The 20,339-nt window shown below is 49.2% G+C and overlaps 1 protein-coding gene across 2 annotated transcripts; it reads left to right on the top strand.

The window, feature by feature from the left end:
• Positions 1-832: 832 nt before the first annotated feature.
• LOC123164561 (disease resistance protein RGA5) lies at positions 833-12,119 on the top strand. 2 transcript variants are annotated; one of them, XM_044582092.1, is made up of 6 exons: positions 833-1,549; positions 7,019-7,967; positions 8,344-10,374; positions 10,445-10,491; positions 10,584-11,681; positions 11,787-12,119. In XM_044582092.1, the coding sequence occupies exons 1-5, from the start codon at positions 1,033-1,035 to the stop codon at positions 11,660-11,662; spliced, it is 4,623 nt and encodes a 1,540-aa protein (XP_044438027.1). In that variant the 5' UTR covers positions 833-1,032; the 3' UTR covers positions 11,663-11,681; positions 11,787-12,119. The 2 variants fall into 2 exon arrangements, with proteins under 2 accessions (XP_044438027.1, XP_044438026.1); XM_044582091.1 differs by having other exon boundaries at positions 11,782-12,119.
• The last annotated feature ends 8,220 nt before the right edge of the window (positions 12,120-20,339 follow it).

The raw sequence follows: 20,339 nt of genomic DNA, 5'->3' as shown, positions 1-20,339 counted from the left end.
TGTTGCAGAAATATAATTTCCCATGTGTGGTTGAATTGACAACTTAATCGGTAAGACTCATAAATATTCTTTGGCTTCCCTCGTGTCGAATTAATAAATTTGGGTGAAATACTAACCTCGAAGAGTGTCACGATCCCCTATACTTGTGGGTTATCAAGACTTTTCTGTGACGCCGTTGCCGAGTAGCATAGCTTAATTTATTGAGTTCACTTGAGATTTTACACTATGAAGAATCTGAAAGATACTAGAACCAAGATCATACCTTCTAAGGCGAGGGGGTGTGTGTCATCTAGCTCTACACTTGATTCACCATCTGTTTTAAGTAGGTCACCACCAGGGCTCCGAAGGCCAAGTCGGCAGTGGCCGCGGCGGCCCTCCGCACAGTGCAGCAGGAGGCGGAGAGGCTCCTCCGTGAGCGGCAGGCAGCCACCGAACAAGGATGCCGCGGCCCTCCGGCGATGTGCCGACGCCGGAGGAACGACGGCACGGAAGACGAGGCGATGTGGCATAGCAGGGCGGCCACGCGTACGAGATGGTCGTCTGGTATAGGGTTTAGTTTTTTAGTTAAACGGTTGAAATACCGACCATTTTATATAAAGTATCTATGAATTTTAATGAAATTCATCGTGTTCATATGAAATTCGTCCGATTTGTTAAAATGTGGATTGAAACATATACGGTTATAGTTGGATGACGGCCTTCCACGTCCATGTCCACGAACTGGTCTCTCCATTTGTAAATGAAGATGCGGGGGTAAATTTGCGGGTTATCATTGGAGATGTCGTGAGCCCTCGCTAGTGGCCGGCAGGTTGCTGTGGAGCACGATAATTTGTGAAACTGCTGTTTAGTGTGGTGTGAAAAACATATGAGTCCGTCCATACGACGGTAAAAGTGTATGTTTCGATTCAATGCAAAGTCGACCCACATGACATGAGGAGGCATCACTTGTCCCCGTCTCCATCTGCTTCCGCTTTCCTCTCGCCACAACGCTACTAGCCACACTCTCTCTTTTCGGTGAGGAGGCCACCGGACATGTATGACCCTGGCGGCAGCTCGTCGTCCCGGCCACATGGCAAGGAGAAGCTGCAGCCGGAGGTGGTTCTCTACACGGCGTCAGCTTCAGCGTCGTGCCGCAGAGTGCGCACCTCTGCCGAAAGCTACGCCTTGCGCGCCCTGCTGCGCGGCTACGGCGTGGCCGTGGACGTGCGTAGCGTGTCCACGAGCAATGCTCACCGCTGCAAGCTCAAGTCGTTGCTTGCGGCTCGGGGCTGCCCCTTCTCCCTCCCGCAGCTCCTCGTGGGCGGCCGGCTCGTCGGCGGCCCTGACCAGGTCAGGCAGCTCCACCAGGCCGGCGGGCTGCGGCCTCTCCTCGACGGCGCCCCAAGGCCGAGCACCGCCTTCGTCTGCCAAGCCTGTAAGAGGGTCGGCTCCGAGCCATGCGAAGACTGCAGCGAGTCCCGCAACAACAAGATGGTGGATCCTGTAAGTGGCATTACTGAGGAGAAGGGGGAGAAGGAGGAGAGGGTTGTCCTTTTTTATCCAACCCAAGGTGACACTTCCTTTCTCTCCTTCCTAATTCCTATCCCTCTACTTCTATATAGCTCCTACAAAAAGAAAAGAAAAACCCCAAGACTGAACGGCCAGGACATGTGCCTGGTGGAACTTTGCGCACAAAAATGCTAGACCTACAAACAAATACATGATTTTACAGGCTCTTTCCATCTCTAACCAATCACAAACTTGACCCCTCCCCTGATTTTCAGAGGGTGGGCCACCTTCCTCTCACCTATTGATCAATCAAATTAACCCTCTTTATAAAATCATGTAACTCGTTTGTACGTGACTTGGTCGAGCTGATTTCTTCTGCTAGTGATCTGGTCATGGGATGGCATGACGCGGTGATCGCGGTAAGTGCACAACAAGCGTCATTGGATGGCAGGATGGGTAGGCTCGGCTTAGGCACGAAATTTCCTTCTGTAACGACAGTCCAAATAACAGAGAAGAAAGTAGAAAGGTAGTAAGATTTTGTGATCGGGGGAAAGAAGAATGCAATGCACCGTAGTGCATGCCGATGCATTAGCTCTGCATATATATAGTTTGAGAGTACAGCCGTTCTGCAATCCTGCGCCTAGTGCGCAGAGATGGGGGAGACTAGGCCGTATACAGAGTGGGCTGGGTGAACCAGCAGAAATCCGTTGAGACCCCACCGCCGTTTGAGCTTCTGGCCACCGGATGCACAAGCTGGACCGAAATTCTTCAAATGCAGCTGTAGGTAACCCCTTCATCATCACGTCAGCAAACTCTTGCATCGCCGGGACGTGTAGGACACGGAGCTCACCAAGCGACACCTTCTCCTGAACAAAATGTATGTCAAGTTCAATGTGCTTGGTGTGTCGGTGATAGACACGGTTGCCCCCCATGTTGACACTAGAGATGTAGTCACAGTTCACGACCGTGGGCTTGGGGACGTAGACACGCAGCTCGCCCAAAAGCTGCCAGAGCCAGCAACACTCGGCGACGACGTTGGCGACAACACGGTAACCGTCCTCCGCACTCGATATGGACACCATGGCTTGGCGCTTCGAGGACCAAGAGATCAGGGCGTTGCCGAGGAAGACGGTGTAGCCGGAGGTGGAACGGCGCGTGTCGGGGCAGCTGGCCCAGTCGGCGTCCAAATAGGTGACGAGGTCGAGTGCTTGCGAGCGATGAAGATGAAGGATGTGTGTTGTCGTCCCTCGCAGGTACCGCAGTATACGCTTGACGAGCGCCAAGTGTTGGTCCTGCGTCAAGCTGGCAATGGTTAACCGTTACCCGTGTCCTCATGGGTAATTACTCTATTAGGGGACGAAGATGTGCCAACTTTAATACCCACGGGGAATCTTGTGGGTCAAATACCTTACCCAGCGTGGACGACGGGGATGGGGATGGGGTAGCATTACCCATGCCCGTTACCCGCCTTACCCGTGAAGGCCTTACATGCAAGCTCAAAAATTAGTAGACCCCATGTAATTCCCGCCCTTACCCACCGAAATGTTCACCCATCCCACCCCTTTGGCCAAAAAGCCCGAAAAAACCCTAACCTAGACACAACAGACTATTTATTGTGCTGAAATCTACTGAAATGCTATGTAAGGTTGTTGCTGATTGCGTGTATGGGTTTCCCCACGGGTATAAAAAACCGACGGGGATGGGGATGGGGATATTTTTATCCCCGCAGATGGGTATGGGGATGGGGATGGGCATGGTAAGACTGTCACGGGGACGGGGATGGGAGTCCAATACCCGCCTGGGTAATCCCCAGTGCCAACCTACTCCTGCGGGTCATGCATATGGAGGCACGCTTTCCGGATGGCGTAGGTGAGATCCGGGCGAGTCATGGTGAGATATTGGAGCGCCACAACCAAGCTTCTGTACTCCGAACAATCCGCAACTGGTGAGGCATCGGATGCAGATAGCTTGGCACGTGTGCGCAAAGGCGTTGGCGAGGTCTTGCATGTGGTCATGTTGGCACGGTCCAGGAGCTCCTCCGAGTATTTGCGCTGCGACACGAAGAAGCCAGAGCTGCTGCGCGTGACGCTGATGCCGAGGAAGTAATGTAGAGGACCAAGGTCGTTCATCGAGAACTCAGCGAAGAGGCGCTGCTGGATGTGTTGGAGGAGACAGCTCGATGAGGCGGTGAGCACGATGTCATCGACGTACTTGAGGAGGTACGTCAGGCCGCCATCGTGGTAGTACACGAATAGCGACGGGTCAGAGCGTGTCGCCGCAAAGCCGATCGTGGGTAGGAACACGGCGGACCTATCAAACCAGGTAGGCGGAGCCTGCTTGAGGCCGTACGTCGACTTGTCGAGGAGGCAGACGTAGTCAGGGTGGTCGTGGTCAATTAAGCCGACTGGTTGTTGACAGTAGACGCGCCTGGCTAGCTGCCCGTGGAGAAAGGCATTGTTCATGTCTATTTGATGGTCGGGCCAGTCTAGCGACGCTGTAATGGCGAGCATGGCATGAACGGTAGCAGACTTGACGACGGGACTGATGGTTTTGTCGAAGTCCACACTCGGTCATTGCGAGAAGCTGTGCACCACCCACCTGGCTTTGTACCGTTCCAGGAATCCATCAGCCTTGAGCTTGTGCCGGAACAACCACTTCCAAGTGATAATGTTGACTCCAGGTGGGCGTGGCACCAACTTCTAGGTTTTTGTTCGCAATCAACACCCGGTACTCCTCCTGCATAGCTATTAGCCAAAACGGATCGCGCAATGCCATGCGCACAGATTTAGAAATGGGGTAGATTGTGATTACATGAGCCTGGAGCCTGTACTTGGGATTTGGATGGAAGATGCCGTTGATACCGCGGGTGACCATGTGTTGCGTGGGTGCAAGACGAGCTCGGGGTTGTGTGGGTTTGGCAGGAGGGGGAGGTGATGTACGTGGCGATGGGGTTTCGTTATCGGAGGTGTGCGCCGAGGGGGAGATGGAGTGTGTGATCGGCAGGGGGTGGTGCTGGTGATGACTGCCATAGGGGCATCGATGGCACGGTGGAGTTGGCCGCGGCCATGGGCGCTAGTGAGGTACTACGGGTTGTTTGACGGCGTCGAGGGCCAGGTGAGGTGCGGTAGGGGAAGGAACTTTCGTCGAAGAATACATTACGTGAGATGATAACTCTGCCGGTCGATCGGTTGTAGCAAAGGTATCCTTGTGGTCCGGGGAGTAGCCGAGAAAGAGAAACACGCACGGCGTTGAGCGAGGAGCGAGTTTGTGAGCAGTGGTGGCGGTGGTGTGAGGATGGCATAGGCACCCTTAAACGCGCATGTTCATGTGGTCTAGGTGAGCACCGTAGAGTAGGTAGAATGGAGTGACGTTGTGGCGAGAACGGCATGGACGTCTATTAAGTATGAAGGTGGAGGTGTTCAGTGCTTTGACCGAGAAGGAAAATGGCATGGTGGTGTGGATTAGAAGGCTGGACAGTGTCGGCTAGTGTAGAGGCACGACATGCGTAGAGCAATGCCGTGTGTGGAGAAGAACTCGCGGGTAGAGTGATTATAAAATTTGGCCCATGCATTGCCTATTTTAAGTGTTAGTATGTTTCTGTTAGACTAGTATAGACCCCCTCCTCTTCCTCCCGCAATGCCCCCCACGGGCGCACGAGAGGATAACTCTAGCCGCTGGCGGGGCACCCCTCCTCCCTCCTCCCCTCCCTCGCCGCCGCTAGGGGGCATGACTGGGCGAAGGCCGGCGAGAGCCGACACCGGGAGGGGTTGGGGGGCGTTGGGCGCCGGGCACGGCAGCACGACGTTCCACCGGGGCTGGTCGACGGCGATGGCGGGGGCGCCTTGGTCTCCATGGATGGTAGGGTCGAGGCCAGATCTGGGCGTGGCAGCACGGGTCGAGGGCACCGCGGGCTGCAAGCCTCTGCCCCTGCCATGGCCATGGCGGGTGGTGGTGCAACGCAGTGCGGCTGGCCGGTGGGCGGGTCTGCCGGGATCTAGGAGCTACAGCGGCTGGACGACGGCAGGCAGCGCAGATGGGCTCATCGGTGAGCTTCCTTCGCGATTGGCGGCGGTCCTTGGGATCTCTCCTTGCCGGTGGGCGGATGTGTGTTGGTGGCCTCACGTGGTGCTGCATTCGCCGTCGAGGCGGGGCGACACAGGAGGTGTCCGGTGGGGATGCGGCAGGAGGGATGAGATGTGTTGACGAGCTCGGGCCACCCATCGCTGGCACAGAGGTGTGCCGGCCCGGATGCGATCGCTGCCCCTCCTCCCCCTCCCCGGGCGTGTGTGGGCTGACGCGGTCTCTTCGGTCGGGTGCATCCTTTTGCCCAAAGCCGACCACTTTGGTCGGTCTTGGGGGTGTCTCGATGCAGGGCGGTAGCACGGGCGGCAAGAGTCACGGCGTTCACGGGCGAAACTTGCGCCTCGGATGTAGGCGAGCGGCCATGGCCACGTGGGTTGGTGGTCGTTGGTGGTTGGCAGAGCTAGGATGCGTCGGAGGGGTGAGCGTGCCAGGGTATATCACTTACCCAATCATTTATTTGCCGACGGCGGCGGCGTCCGTGGACACCGTATTCTTCATAGAGGCTCTGTCACGGTGTCCTTACTCCTTCGAGTTGCTCCGGGTAAAAACTGGATCCTTGGGATCAGATGGTGGCGTCTATCAGCGGTCGTTCCCTTCTAGGAGGCACCATCTTGGAGTCCTTACTCCATCGTTTTCGGTCTCACCTCTCCTAGTAGGATTAGAGCTCTCCGTTGGCTCCAAGTGGTTCGTCCTCGCGCATATGTAGTGGTTTGGTAGTCGTTGGGGTGGGGTGGCGGTGCTCGGCGCCTTTGTATCTTGCCTTGGGTGTGTGTGTTGTGTGCGGTGGTGGCGTGAGTTTGTATCGTGGTGCTTGTGGATCGTTGCTTTATATATAAAGTGAGGCAAAGCCTTTTTTGGTATATTTAGGTTAAAGTGGTGGGAGATGAGGTTCTGAAAAGATAGCAAAGTGGGGAGAACTTCATACACTGGGGATGGTAGTACCCTCACCTCTGCATCACAAGATGCACCCAAATAATTTTATTAAATTTGAAAACAAGTTCAAGTCATCGAGTACCAGAAAAACTAATACTAAAATTAAAACATGACCACAACTGGTTGAATAAACTACGCAGAGCCTTAGTCTTCTATGAACTTTCTCTTTGCATGCGTGATTTTTGGGTGTGATAGTGTTGATTGTGTGTATCCTACTCATGTAGACAATGGGTGTGTGCTCATTGTGCTCGTATCTGGTATATATGCTTCATTTTGAGTCAATAAAGTCCACAAGAAAATGTCTATAAGCAATTTGTTTTCTCTGCAATTTTAATGTGTTGGTGGATATGATGAGTGAAGTACAAAGTACAAAAACAATATATTTTGGCTTTTCTAAATGTCAGTTATGTGAATAAAAATAGATGCGAGTGTGACACTTACTGGTAGTTATGTATTACATCCAACACTCGTTGTATAAATTAAATCGTTCTTCCTCGTCTATGTTTCTTTTCAGATGTTTCAATGGGAGGTAGAGGCAGAGAGATGGATGCCAGTTTCGGTGTTTCTCTTGGCGCCATGAGCCCCCTTCTTAAGAAGCTTGACATGATGCTAGGTCCTCATGGATGCAAGCTGACCAAGGGGGTGAATGATAGGTCGCAGCTCCTCAAAGATGATCTTGAAGAAATAGCCGCATACCTTGAAGATCTGTTAGAGGTGGAGGACCCTCCCATGACGGCCAAGTGCTGGATGAAAGAAGCACGGGAGTTATCTTATGACATCCAAGATTGCATTGACAACTTTATGCCCCCTGAGTCTCTTGGCTACAAATCTGACCACAAGATGACTCATGTTAAGATTCCCAAGAGACTCAAGTGGCAGAAACAGATTGAATATGCAGCTCCTGATGTGTCAGGACATGTTATCTCCAAAATCATTCGTGTTGATGTCATTCGTGCTCCCAGGAAGCTCAAGTTGTACCAGCAGATGGTTGAAAAGGTATCAGAATTCAGAATCTATGCCCGGGAGGCGATCCGACGGTACGAGAGGTACCAGCTCCATTCTTGTAGCACCTCGGCGGCACGTAGATTTTCAGCCATTGGGCCTATAATGCCAATGCCGCCACTGCCTTGTGAGAAAACTTGTTCCGGCCTAGTAATTGATGGTCGGATGAGCAAGTTTATTAACTCTCTGGCTAACGACGCGGATCAGCAGCTCAAGGTGGTGTCTATTCATGGATTTGGATGTCTTGGTAAAACAATGCTTGCCAAAGTGTTGTACAATAAAATTGGGAGGAAATTCCATTGCCGGGCTTTCGTCCGGGTGTCCAAAAACCCTGATATGAAGAGGCTTTTCCACGACATGCTATCACAATTACAGCGGAAGCAGCCCCAAGCAAGCCAAGACGCTTCTGATGAACTTCGCATTACTGCTGAAAATATCGGCAATTGTCTACATGGCAAAAGGTACTTTATTTTCCACATCCAAATACTATGTACTAGTTGTATGCATCAGTGTATCAGGAATTGTCTACAGGTTGTACACATCAGTATGTACTAGTAGTACTATATCAGGAATCACTGTATATTATATTATTTCCCTACAGGTTGCTCTTTACGTTTTTCACAAAAATAAGTCAGTTTCTAAAAGGATGTTTTTCAGACTAGCTTTACGGTATTCTAGAAAACCTCGATTCAGTAAGCTAGAAAAGCTTCAGTAAGCCTGTCGATTCAATGGCCATTAGTTTAACTCTTCAAGTTAAATTCTGGTTGATACATAACTTCAGGTTGTTACTGTTAGCCTGACACATAAATGTGACATGCGTGCATTCTTGACATGCAGGTATCTAGTTGTTGTTGATGATTTGTGGGATACATCAGCATGGGATGTTATTAATCAGCTTTTTCCCAAGGGTAGTCAAGGCAGCAGAATAATAACAACTACACAGATTGAATATGTTGCATTAGCATGTTGCAGCGATGACCCAGAACAAGTTTTTGAGATGAATCCTTTGGATGATGATCACTCAAGGAAGCTATTCTTTGACAGGCTTTTTGGTTCTGAAAGTAACTGTCCTGACGAATTGAAACAAGTTTCAAGCCAAATTGTAGAAATATGTGGTGGTTTACCGCTAGCAACCGTCAGCATTGCTAGTCTTTTAGCAAACCAGCCTTTTGTATCAGTGGATTTATTGACACACATACATGATTCGTTAGTGTCTTGTTTGTCATCAAATTCAACTTCAGAAAGAACGAGACAAGTACTGAACCTCAGCTACCACAGGCTTCCTCATTACCTCAAGACATGCTTGCTCCAACTTGGCATGTATTCAGAGGGCTCCATAATCTTCAAACATGACCTGGTCAGGCAATGGGTGGCTGAAGGGTTTCTTGCTGCAAGTGAAGGGCAAAATATGGAAGAAGTTGCTGGAATGTATTTCGATCAACTTGTTGATAGAAGATTCATCCAACCTGTGTCTATCAACTTCAACAATGAGGTGGTATCCTGCACAGTTCACGCCGTGGTGCATGATCTTATTGCACACAAGTCTGCAGAAGAGAATTTCTTTGTGATAGTAGATTGCAATCGGAAGAATATGGCACTTTCTCATAAGGTCCATCGACTGTCTCTCCAACTTGGTGATGCAAAATATGCCAAGATACCAGCAAACATCAGAAAGTCACAAGTACGGACGCTTGCAATTTTTGGAGTATCAGAGTGTATGCCTTGTATTGGAGAGTTCAAGCTTGTTCGTGTTCTGAACCTTCAATTGTCTGGCCATCATAATGGCGACCAAGACCTGTCCATAGACCTCTCTAGAGTATCAGAACTTTTCCATCTGCGATATCTGAAGATTGTTTGTGATGTCTGCGTAAAACTTCCAAACCGTATGAGAGGGCTGCAGTGTTTGGAAACATTGGACGTTATGGATACACCAAGAGGCACTTATGTTCCATGGGACATAATATATCTCACACGCTTGTTGCACCTCAGTCTTCCTCCTGACACAAATCTGCTGGATTGGTCACTTGGTGACGATATGAGCCTTTGCAGGCCGAACCACCTGCAGGATCTTTGCATTTCTACACCGCTTTCTTCAGATTCCGACCGTCTGAAGAGAAGCATGTATGCTCTGGATTACTTAAGGTATGAACATGACAGCCTGAAAACTGTAAAACTGGTGGCTCACGGATCCTCGGTTAGCTATGGTGATGCTTCAAAAGCAAGATTTAAGTGGGTTTTGGATAAACTTACCCACCATGTCCAGAGAGTTGAGGTCTCACCGCACAGCCCCGTCATATTTTGTGATATGCATTTGTGGGAGATCCAACTTGGCAACCTATGCATTCTGAAGATTGCAGTGGATGGACTTTCAGTAAATGATGTCCATATTCTTGGACGGTTGCCTGCCCTCACTGCTCTGTCGTTGTATGTGGAGAAGTCACCTGCTATTAAGATAACCTTTGGCACGGCTGCTGGATTCACAGCTCTCAAGTACTTGAAGCTGAGGTTCATGAGTGGAATAGCTTGGCTAAGATTTGAGGCGGACGCAATGCCTAATCTCTGGAAGCTCAGGCTCGTTTTCGACGCCATCCCCCCACTGGTGGACCAACGACTTGAACTTTATTCTGTGCCTGACCAGTGGAAACAATATCAACATGGTACTGCATTAATCAGCATCGACCATATGACAGGCCTTAGAGAAGTCTCTGCTAAATTTGGAGGTGCAGCTGTTGATCTGCAGTATGTCTCGAGGATTGGCGTAGTTATTAATCATCGGGGCAATCCTGTAATCAGCGTGCAATTAGTTGACTCTGGTTCCTATTGTGAGGAAAGCACAGTACAGAAACAACAATCAGATGATGATAAAAGGTAGTAACTCTTCAGTTATTCAATTTAACCTGATTTGACTCTACATGGTCTAAATGGTTGTTGTAATCAGGATATCATGGAGGTCACCGGAGTCTTGTTCGCGCCTGCATCCTCCAGGTATGCTTTCTAGTTAGTGAACACGAGTTCTAATAAATTACTCGTAGAAATTTTACGAATTAGCAAAACAATGAACTGTTGACATTTTTCAGGTGTAGAGGAGGGTGGAGAGCAGCAGGATGTGGTCTCGTGGAGCAATACCATTGGTGTGATAGGTCGTGACCTCTTCATCTATTGCCTCCACCGCCTCTCCAGGTGGGAATATGCCGCCATCGCCTCTCTGAACCGCGACCTCAATTCCGTGGTTCGCAACGGGGACATCTACCGCCTGCGTCGCAAGAACGGGGTCGCAGAGCACTGGATCTACCTCTCTTGCGGTACTGATCCTCCGGAGTGGGAGGCTTATGACCCGTCCACTGGGCGCTGGATCCACGTGCCCAAGATGCCACCGGCTGAAAGGTACTTCTGGGAGTCGCTTGCCGTAGGAACCGAGCTGCTGGTGTTTGGGGACTGCGGAAGGGTTGCCTTGAGATATAGCATCCTTACCAATTCATGGACAGGGCTGGCTGATGCGATGAACACCCCGCGGCGCTTCTTTGGGTCAGCAAGTGCCGGTGAAAAGGCGTATGTCGCGGGAGGCGTTGATTCTTCTCTTATTAATGTATTGAGCTCCGCAGAGATGTATGACTCGGAGGCACATACCTGGACACCCCTTCCCGGCATGAATAGGGCTAGGTACGGATGCTCTGGCGCGTTCATGGACGGCAAGTTCTATGTGATCGGTGGTCTTAGCAGTAGCCACGAGCTATTGACATGCGGTGAGGAGTATGACCTGAACCGGCGGTCATGGAGGGTCATCGACAACATGTCTCAGGAACTCAACCTTGATCGGTTGGGTGGTCCTCCGCTCCTTGCAGTTGTGAACAATGAGCTTTATGCCGCTGATTACAGTGAGAATAATGATTTGAAGCAGTATGATAAGCTGGACAACAAGTGGATCACTCTTGGAAAATTGCCTGTACGGTCTAAGAAGAAAGAAGGCTGGGACATGGGTTTCCGAGCTTGTGGTGACCGGCTGATTGTTATTGGGCCTCCAAACAATTTTAGTGATGAAAAGGTGGGTGAGCTTCATTCATGGACCCCGGATGGGCAACCACCTCTGTGGAATTTGGTTGCCACACGCCCATACAATGGTCACAGCTGGATTCTGTGTGCGGTGATGGGTTGCTGAGTCGGTCGATTCAATATGAGTAAGTTACTTACCTTGTACTCGCTTTGTATAATTTTTTCTTTATCCAGTTTGCTCCATGATTTCAATGACACGGAGTTTCTGTTCCTATCTCCATGCAGTGCAGGCTGTGCCTCATCCTCAGCCTGAATTTCCTGGGAGCACTCCGCTGATGATGATATAAAAAGAGAAGACATGAATGAGTTCCAGAGAAAGTGCCTGTAGAAACATCCGAGTTTTAGTCACTCGCTGTGATTTCCAGTTGCAATTTGTGTTCCAATAATGTTTTAACGCTTTCTACGGTGTTCTGATGATCTTCATCTCCATCACCAAACTTTATCTGTACCGCAAAACAGTAATCTCAGTTACTTTTCAAACATCGAATTCAGTCTCTAGCTTGCCCTCTCTTTTTGTTCAAGATTTTTCAAACTCTGAATAAAAAGCAATTTGGACCCGACGATATTCAGTCAGCTGTTCTGAAATGTATTTACTCGTAGTTTGGTATAGATTAATTTGCTCTAGGAGTGTGAAATCATGATTTTTCTTTCAAATTGTTTATTCTTTTATGTTAGAGTAGTCATTATGGTATACGACTTCTAGTCCAAGTCAGTTTTGTACCCCTACCCTAAGTCGGTTTGTACCCTCTTATATACTCTTGTATGCCGCACCAAATCATCAATAAGCAACAGTTTTATTCAGCTTTCATGGTATCAGATACCGGTCCCAGGGTTTAGGGTATGGCTCCGCCAACGCCACCGCCGCTGCCGCCGCCCGGCTACTTCGAGCGCCGGGCCGCACTCATCGCCAAGGCTGCCAACGCCGCGGCCGCTTCTCTCTCGGCCCTCACCATAGCTCCACAAAACTACCCTGCACCCATCCTCGCCGCACCAATATCTCTTGCTGACACAATCTCCGACGTCAGCCCCTACATCCCCATAGTTCTTGATCTCGCCGCCCACAACTACTATCATTGGAGACATCTCTTCGATCTCCACCTCGGCCGCTGCAACCTGCGCTCGCATGTCGCCGCCAACTGTCTTCCCCGCCCCGACGATCCGCAATGGTTGAAAGACGATCTCGCGATCGTCCAGTGGTTCTACACCCGCATCACCACCGAAATCTTCAACATGCTCGATCACGACGGCGCCACTGCTGCCAACATCTGGCACTCCCTCCGTCAGCTCTTCCAAAGCAACACCGACACTCGGAAAAACGCTCTCCACACCGAGCTTCGCAATATGGTGCAAGGAGACGCCCCGGTGAACCTGTTCTACCAGCGCGTTAAGACCATTGGTGATGAGCTCCGCGAACTCGGCGATACAGTTAGCGACTCACAGCTAATCAATATCATCGTTGTCGGCCTCAGCGAAGACTTTGACAAGCAAGCCTCGTTCATACCGATGATATGGCCCCCTCCTACCTTCGCTGAAGTTCGTTCCTTGCTACAACTCGCGGCGGAAACACAAGCTCGCAAGGACTCTCGCCCCAAGGTCTTTCATGCTGCGGCTCATCCTCCTCTGCCGTCTACACCAGCGCCGCCTTCCAGGCCGGCTCCTGCCGCCGGGCCGTCCGCATCGTCATCTGTTCAACCGCCCCCAGGCTGGCGTCCTAGTCCGAACAACCGCGGCAAAAACCCTATCTACAGGCCGCCGTCGACTCGTTCGGTTCCGCCTACGACATCACCAGCACCGAGTCCTGCACCACCCACCAGTGCTCCATCTGCGGTTGCATGGCGGCCTCCTCATGATCCTTGGACGGGGCTTGTTCAAGCATGGCCCATGCCCTGGTCCGCTCCGTCCACCCTTGGTGCTCCGCCGGCATACTCAGGTGCCTGGAAACCCGGCCTTCGGCCGCCTACTGGTGCTCCCGGGGTTCTCAACCCCCGACAGCCGGCCAATGCCTATCACGCCGCCCCGACGTATGCTCCTTATGGTCATTACAGCATCGACGGCGGCGCCTACTACACACCTCAGCCGGCCGTGCTCCCGACGCCACCCCCACCACAGCCGGCCAATGCCTACTACCCTCCCCAGCCGGCCCTACTGCCTTCACCATCGTATCCGCCGGCACTGCTTCCGACGCCACCCTCACCTGCGACGCCGAGCTGGGATCAAGCTGCCTTTCTCCAGGCCATGAATAACTTTGCTGCACAAGGAAACTCAGGTACGGATTGGATCTTTGATTCAGGGGCCTCTAGTCATATGTCTGCATCTAGTAATTGGTTATCTTCTTGCACTAAATCTCCTTTCCCTTCCATTATCCTTGGAGATGGATCATCGATTCCTATATATTGTGTTGGTCAGGCTCAACTTCCCTCTTCCACCAAACCTCTTTTACTTCGCGATGTTCTAGTTGCACCCGCCCTCATTAAAAATCTGATCTCTGTTCGCCAATTTACTTGCGACAATCTAGTTTCGGCTGAATTTGACCCTTTTGGTTTATCTGTGAAGGATTACCTGACCAAGGCTGAGATCGCTCGTTTCAATAGCTCCGGTGATCTTTATTCTCTTAATGGCGTTCCTGCCGCCACCCCTCCAACATCCATGCTGGCCTCCGTCGATCTCTGGCATCGTCGCTTGGGCCATCCCAACCCCGTCGTCTTAGCTTCTATGCTTAGTGAATTTACCATACCATGTAATAGGGACTCTCATAATTCTGTGTTTTGCGAGTCTTGTCAATTAGGCAAACATGTGCGTCTTCCCTTTAGTTCCTCTAGTTCTTGTAGCACTTATCCCTTTGAATTAATACATTGTGATTTATGGACCTTTCCCATTGCAAGTGTTTCGGGTTTTAAATACTACCTTGTTATCCTAGATGATTTCACCCACTTTGTCTGGACTTTTCCTGTACGCAACAAATCCGAGGTCCATTCTCTTTTCCTTAATTTTGAACGCTATGTGTCTGTTCACTTCTTCCTCCCAATTCGCTTTATCCAATGTGATAATGGTCGCGAGTTTGATAACATTAAAAATCGTACTTTCTTCTTACAACATGGCATCCTGCTTAGGTTCTCATGTCCCTACACCTCCCCTCAAAATGGTAAAGCAGAACACTCTCTTCGCACCCTCAATGATATAGTTCGCACTCTCCTCATTCAATCATCTATGCCTCCCAAGTTTTGGGCTGAAGCCCTACACATGGCCACCTTCCTTCTAAATATTCAACCTTCCAAAACTAAACCCAACACTACTCCCTATTATTCCCTCTTTCTTTCCCACCCCGACTACTCCGCGGTTCATGTTTTCGGCTGTCTCTGTTTTCCCAATGCCTACGCCACTTCTGCAAATAAATTGTCACCACGCTCTATCCCATGTGCTTTTCTCGGCTTCTCTGACGAGCACAAAGGCTATCGCTGTCTCGACCTTCACACCGGACACGTTCATGTCTCTCGTCATGTCACGTTTGGTGAGCACATTTTTCCTTTCTCACAACACACTACTACACCATCCAACACCCCTAGCTCCGCAAACACCCCCTCTCCCCGTCCTTTCCAACTATATACTCCCCTACCTGCCGAACACAACTTATCACCACCACCATTAACACCCACCATAGCCAATCCCAAGCATACACTCACCCCACCCGAGACGTCCCCAACACCCCCGACCCCTGCTCCCTCCCCAACACCCCCGGCCCCTACTCCCACTCCACCACCCAGCCCTGCTCCCACTCCACTACCCAGCCCTACTCCTTCGTCCGACTCTTCCGCTGCGCCGGACTCACCAGTACCCACCTTACCCCCTCGTGCTATTCCTACAGCAGCCCCGATTAATGATCATCGCATGCGTACTAGGGCCAAATCAGGATTTCATCAACCCCAAGACCGCCTAAACCTTCATACCTCCGTATCTCTCACTTCTCTTCCAAAGAATTACAAAACTGCTCTACTTGATCCCAATTGGGCCGCTGCCATGCAAGAAGAATATAATGCTTTACTTCAAAACAACACCTGGCAACTTGTTCCTCGTCCTCCCAATACAAATATTGTTTCTGGCAAATGGATTTTTCGCCAAAAGTTCCACTCCGATGGGAGCCTCTCACGATATAAAGCCAGGTGGGTTTGTCGTGGCTTTTCTCAGCAACAAGGAATTGATTACGAAGAAACCTTCTCTCCTGTTGTTAAACCTAGCACCATTCGCACCATTCTTAGTGTTGCTGTCTCCTCTTCATGGCCCATTCACCAACTTGATGTTAAAAATGCTTTCCTCCATGGTTCCCTTCACGAAACTGTCTACTGCCAGCAACCTCTGGGTTTTGAAAATCCATCCTTTCCAACTCATGTATGTCTTCTTCAGAAATCTCTCTACGGTCTTAAACAGGCCCCACGAGCTTGGTTTCAAGGCTTCTCCTCCTTCATTCAAACAATAGGCTTCACTCCATCTCTCTCCGACACCTCTCTTTTTGTGTATCATCAAACTTCTGACACTGCCTATTTACTTCTCTATGTAGATGATATTATTCTTACCGCCTCCTCTCAAAAGTTCTTAGATCATATTGTCTCTCTTCTTAGATCTGAATTTTCTATGACTGACCTAGGACTCCTTCATCATTTCTTAGGCATTGCTGTTGTTCGAGATTCCTCCAGCCTTTTTCTTTCCCAACGCCAGTATATTCTTGATCTTCTTAATCGTGCTGGTATGCTTGACTGTCAATCATCTCGCACTCCTGTCGATCCTAGTTTTAAACTTTCGGCTACCGGTGAACCCTTTTCCGATCCTACTCTCTATCGTAGCCTAATAGGTGCTCTCCAATATCTCACCATTACTCGTCCTGAAATCTCTTTTGCTGTTCAACAAGCATGTCTCTATATGCATGATCCCCGGGTTCCTCACTATAATCATGTTAAACGCATTCTTCGGTATTTAAAAGGAACTCTCAATCATGGTCTCCACCTCAATAATTCTTCTCCAAACTCGCTTACCGCATACTCTGATGCAGACTGGGCTGGTTGTCCTGACACTCGAAGGTCCACTTCCGGTTTTTGTGTTTTTCTTGGTAACAATTTGATTTCTTGGTCTTCGAAAAGACAGGTTACAGTCTCACGTTCGTCGGCCGAGGCTGAGTATCGCGTTGTGGCACATGCCGTTGCAGATACAATCTGGATTCGGCAGTTACTCTCCGAGCTACACAGGCCTATTGAGCATGCCACTATTGTCTACTGTGACAACATATCAGCAGTCTACATGACCAGCAATCCAGTTCAACACCGACGCACAAAGCATATTGAGATTGATATTCATTTTGTTCGTGAAAAGGTTGCTCTTGGTCAGGTTCAGGTGCTTCATGTTCTCTCTACGGCTCAGTTTGCTGACATTTTCACCAAGGCACTGCCTACTAAGCCGTTTCAAGATATCTGTTTCAGTCTCAACGTCGTCGAGCCTGCCGTTGATACTGCGGGGGGATGTTAGAGTAGTCATTATGGTATACGACTTCTAGTCCAAGTCAGTTTTGTACCCCTACCCCAAGTTGGTTTGTACCCTCTTATATACTCGTGTATGCCGCACCAAATCATCAATAAGCAACAGTTTTATTTAGCTTTCATTTTAGATGAAATTGTTTATTTCTTGAGAGTCGTTTGAACAACCTTCAGCCGAAAATAAGGAAAGGCTGAACATGTTTTTCCTTCTTTTACTGCACTTGCAATGTTAGATATAATCTTGATTTAGTGTCAAGTAATTAGAGTAGGCAAATCATTAGTATATCCGGCAAGCTTGCATAACGTGTGTTAGTGCAAGGAGTCCTCGTTTGAGTAGTGTTCGGTTAGGAGTTAGCTTTGGCTTTGTGTACGTATAGGTTAGTAGGCTTGTATCCGGTCTGGGTTTCAAGTCATGTCCGTGTAGGACATGATCTCTTGGATCGGTTGGTGCTGGCCATCTATATATACGCAGGGCCTGTGTGGAAGTATAACCGTGAGAAAAAACGAAAGAGAAAAACAGAAAATCAATAAAGAGGAAAATTAGGGGTACGAGACGTACCCTCGGCTATCAGTTTTCGTGTGCGCGTGTTCATCTTGTTTGATGTGATCGATCCTGAGGGCGAATTTCCAACATGCAATACTCATGTTCCATCTGACATTAGCAACCATATCATACACGGGTAAAAGCAAGTCACATCACAGACATTGTTGCCGGAAGAATTCAGCAACATTTTGGTTTAATACATAGGAGTACAAACATACATACATAGGTGCCCTCGGGATTTCTCTTCTTCCATTGTAATGTGAAGGCCCTTACTAAAACAACTACGTACGCTAGTGACCCGGATTATAGTACAACAACAACCCGGCAAAAGCTAACTGATATTTTTTGCTACAAGATTAACCAAAGTGACCAGGAACCAACAGGCAAAAGGAAGGAAGGCTAGCTGCAAATGTTTCAATCTTCTTCAAACAAAGTTATACATCGACCAACAAATCTCAACATCAAGGAGCGCCCGCCCGGTCTGCTTGAAATTGGTAAGATCTAAATGAATGCCAAATAAATTTTCTCTGGGTCACCATCCTCCAATCAAAGACGACCCCAGATAATGTCAGCAACACAACACAGAAGAAGAAAATGCATTTAATCAACTAGCATAAACAACACCTCATTTTGTCTATTGGTTCGTCTTGTAGTTACACCTCTTAACTGATATCCTCCAATCAAATACGATCCCGTGTAGTTACATTCTCATTCTTCTCCCAGTAAGTTTCCACCAGATGAATGACCAGTAACAAAAGTACAAAAAAATGGCTCCAACTTAATGACACCAGCTCAAAAATGGGACGCACGTTCTCAGCTCGCTTCAGGCTAACTAAAACCCTGGTAAAACCGAGAGGTCGGCTATCCCCTTCGTCAAACTCGCAACCTTTTGCAGCAGTGCCAGCCGGTTGTTGCGGATCTTCTCATCTTCCTGTCCAATGGGCGCCATCACGAGATACAAACAAAGGTTAATCAGCAAAATCACATGTCCATATATACACGGTCAAACAGTAAAATGAAATGAATCACAATAGATCTTAAAAACAAAGAGTTTCTACTCTCACCGCCATGACAAAAACATTGTTGAAGAAATCTTCCAGAGGCTGTATCAAGAGCAGAGAAGACCACGGCGAAGGTTTTGACATCGACGCCTGCAAGAGCGGTGAACAGAGCACATGTGAGCTGATCTATATGAACCGCGGATCTGAAGCTTGTGGCTTTGAGGAATGAATACTGTAAGTGCGCTTCCACTGCTTTCTGAACCCTGAACACTTGCCTGTGGTTTCCTCTGCTTTCTGGACTCTGAATACTTGCCTGTAGCTTGAGGTTTCAGTTGTCGCACTAAACTGTCTTCCTCCTTTAGACCAGATGCTGCCTTCTCACGTTAACCGCGGCTGATAACTCTATTTTCGTTCATTTCAAAAAAAAAACTCTATTTTCGTTAGTACATCGATGACACTTGCTCAATCTGTATATCTTTGCATAGAACAAAGTCCATGTCTGAATGAACCATACCTTAGAACAGAGACCCTCAGGATGGTCTTCTTTTAGTAAGTCGAGTGGCGTGTCTCGAAGAGTGATGGCTCTGGCTCATGGTTGGACTCGGAGCCGTCTTACTCGAGTCTCTCCCACCACTCAACCAATGGCTTGGGACCTTCATGTGACATGGCTGGTAGCCGTCTCAAGCCCTAGCACTACCAGTCCCTGAGGCTGACCGTCTCCAACACTGGCGCCGACAGGTCTCCTTATGATGAAGTTCTCCTCCCAACAAGTTTCTCCTACCTGTACTATTGCTTCCAGTATGTGACTTTTGTTTTCAAGCATGTCAATTTGGTGGGCTTTTCTTCCTGTAAGAATGTATGTTGTTGACGTCTCTGAATTTGGTCCCGGTCGACTTTGCCGTGTCTGAATTTCAGGGAACTTTTACCATGGGCCCTTCATTCAGTATGCTGTTAAAGGACCATCTATTTGTACGCTGTTGACAATGCTATGTCTCAAGTCTGAACTAAGGATTTATTTAACAGTTACAGTTAAAGCATATCAAATTTACAGATTTTGCAGAGTTTTTCTTCTTCTTTTACTCCTACTATGTCTGAAGACTGAACTAAGAATTGGCAGAGCAAGTGGATGTCAGATTAACAAAAATGCAGACTCCTCTGCCCCAGCGACTCCATTTATCCTCCTCCTGAGCAGAGGACGCTAATGGCGGATGCTATCCTTTTGTTGGAGCAGGGACTCAGAGTGCCGGGCCACCTCCGCCATGGCCGCTGGCAGAACCATCCCCTCGCCCCTCCGGCATCTTTCTCTCTTGGCCGGACAGACGCCTTGCGTCCGAGATGCACGGGTGCTTGAGCGAATCACCGCGCCGTCGGGCGACCACCAGAACCCATGTGCGATATAGTAAGCCCTTTTGTTTTCAACGGCATGCGATGGAAGACAAACTGAATGTGCTTGTTTCCGAATGATTTGTTCTTCAGAATCGGAACAATCTTCAACACGAAAGACAACAGGACTGATGAACTTGGTGACACGCAACCGAGTTGAAAATAGAAGAGCCATGGCAGAGCAGCAACCGAGTTCCGGTGGCCGTCGGATCTGCACTTGATTCGTGCAAGCACATGTGCCGCTGACACGCGGGTGTCTCTACCTGCAGTCCAAACTGTTGCAGAATATTTGCTTCAGCCTTTCCAAACCCCTGGGGAAACTGGGTAAATGGACCA

Source organism: Triticum aestivum, chromosome 7D, assembly GCF_018294505.1.
Source record: "Triticum aestivum cultivar Chinese Spring chromosome 7D, IWGSC CS RefSeq v2.1, whole genome shotgun sequence".
Classification (NCBI taxonomy): Eukaryota; Viridiplantae; Streptophyta; class Magnoliopsida; order Poales; family Poaceae; genus Triticum; species Triticum aestivum.
The sequence above is the reverse complement of the archived record's forward strand: the minus strand, read 5'-3'. Positions and strand labels throughout refer to the sequence as shown.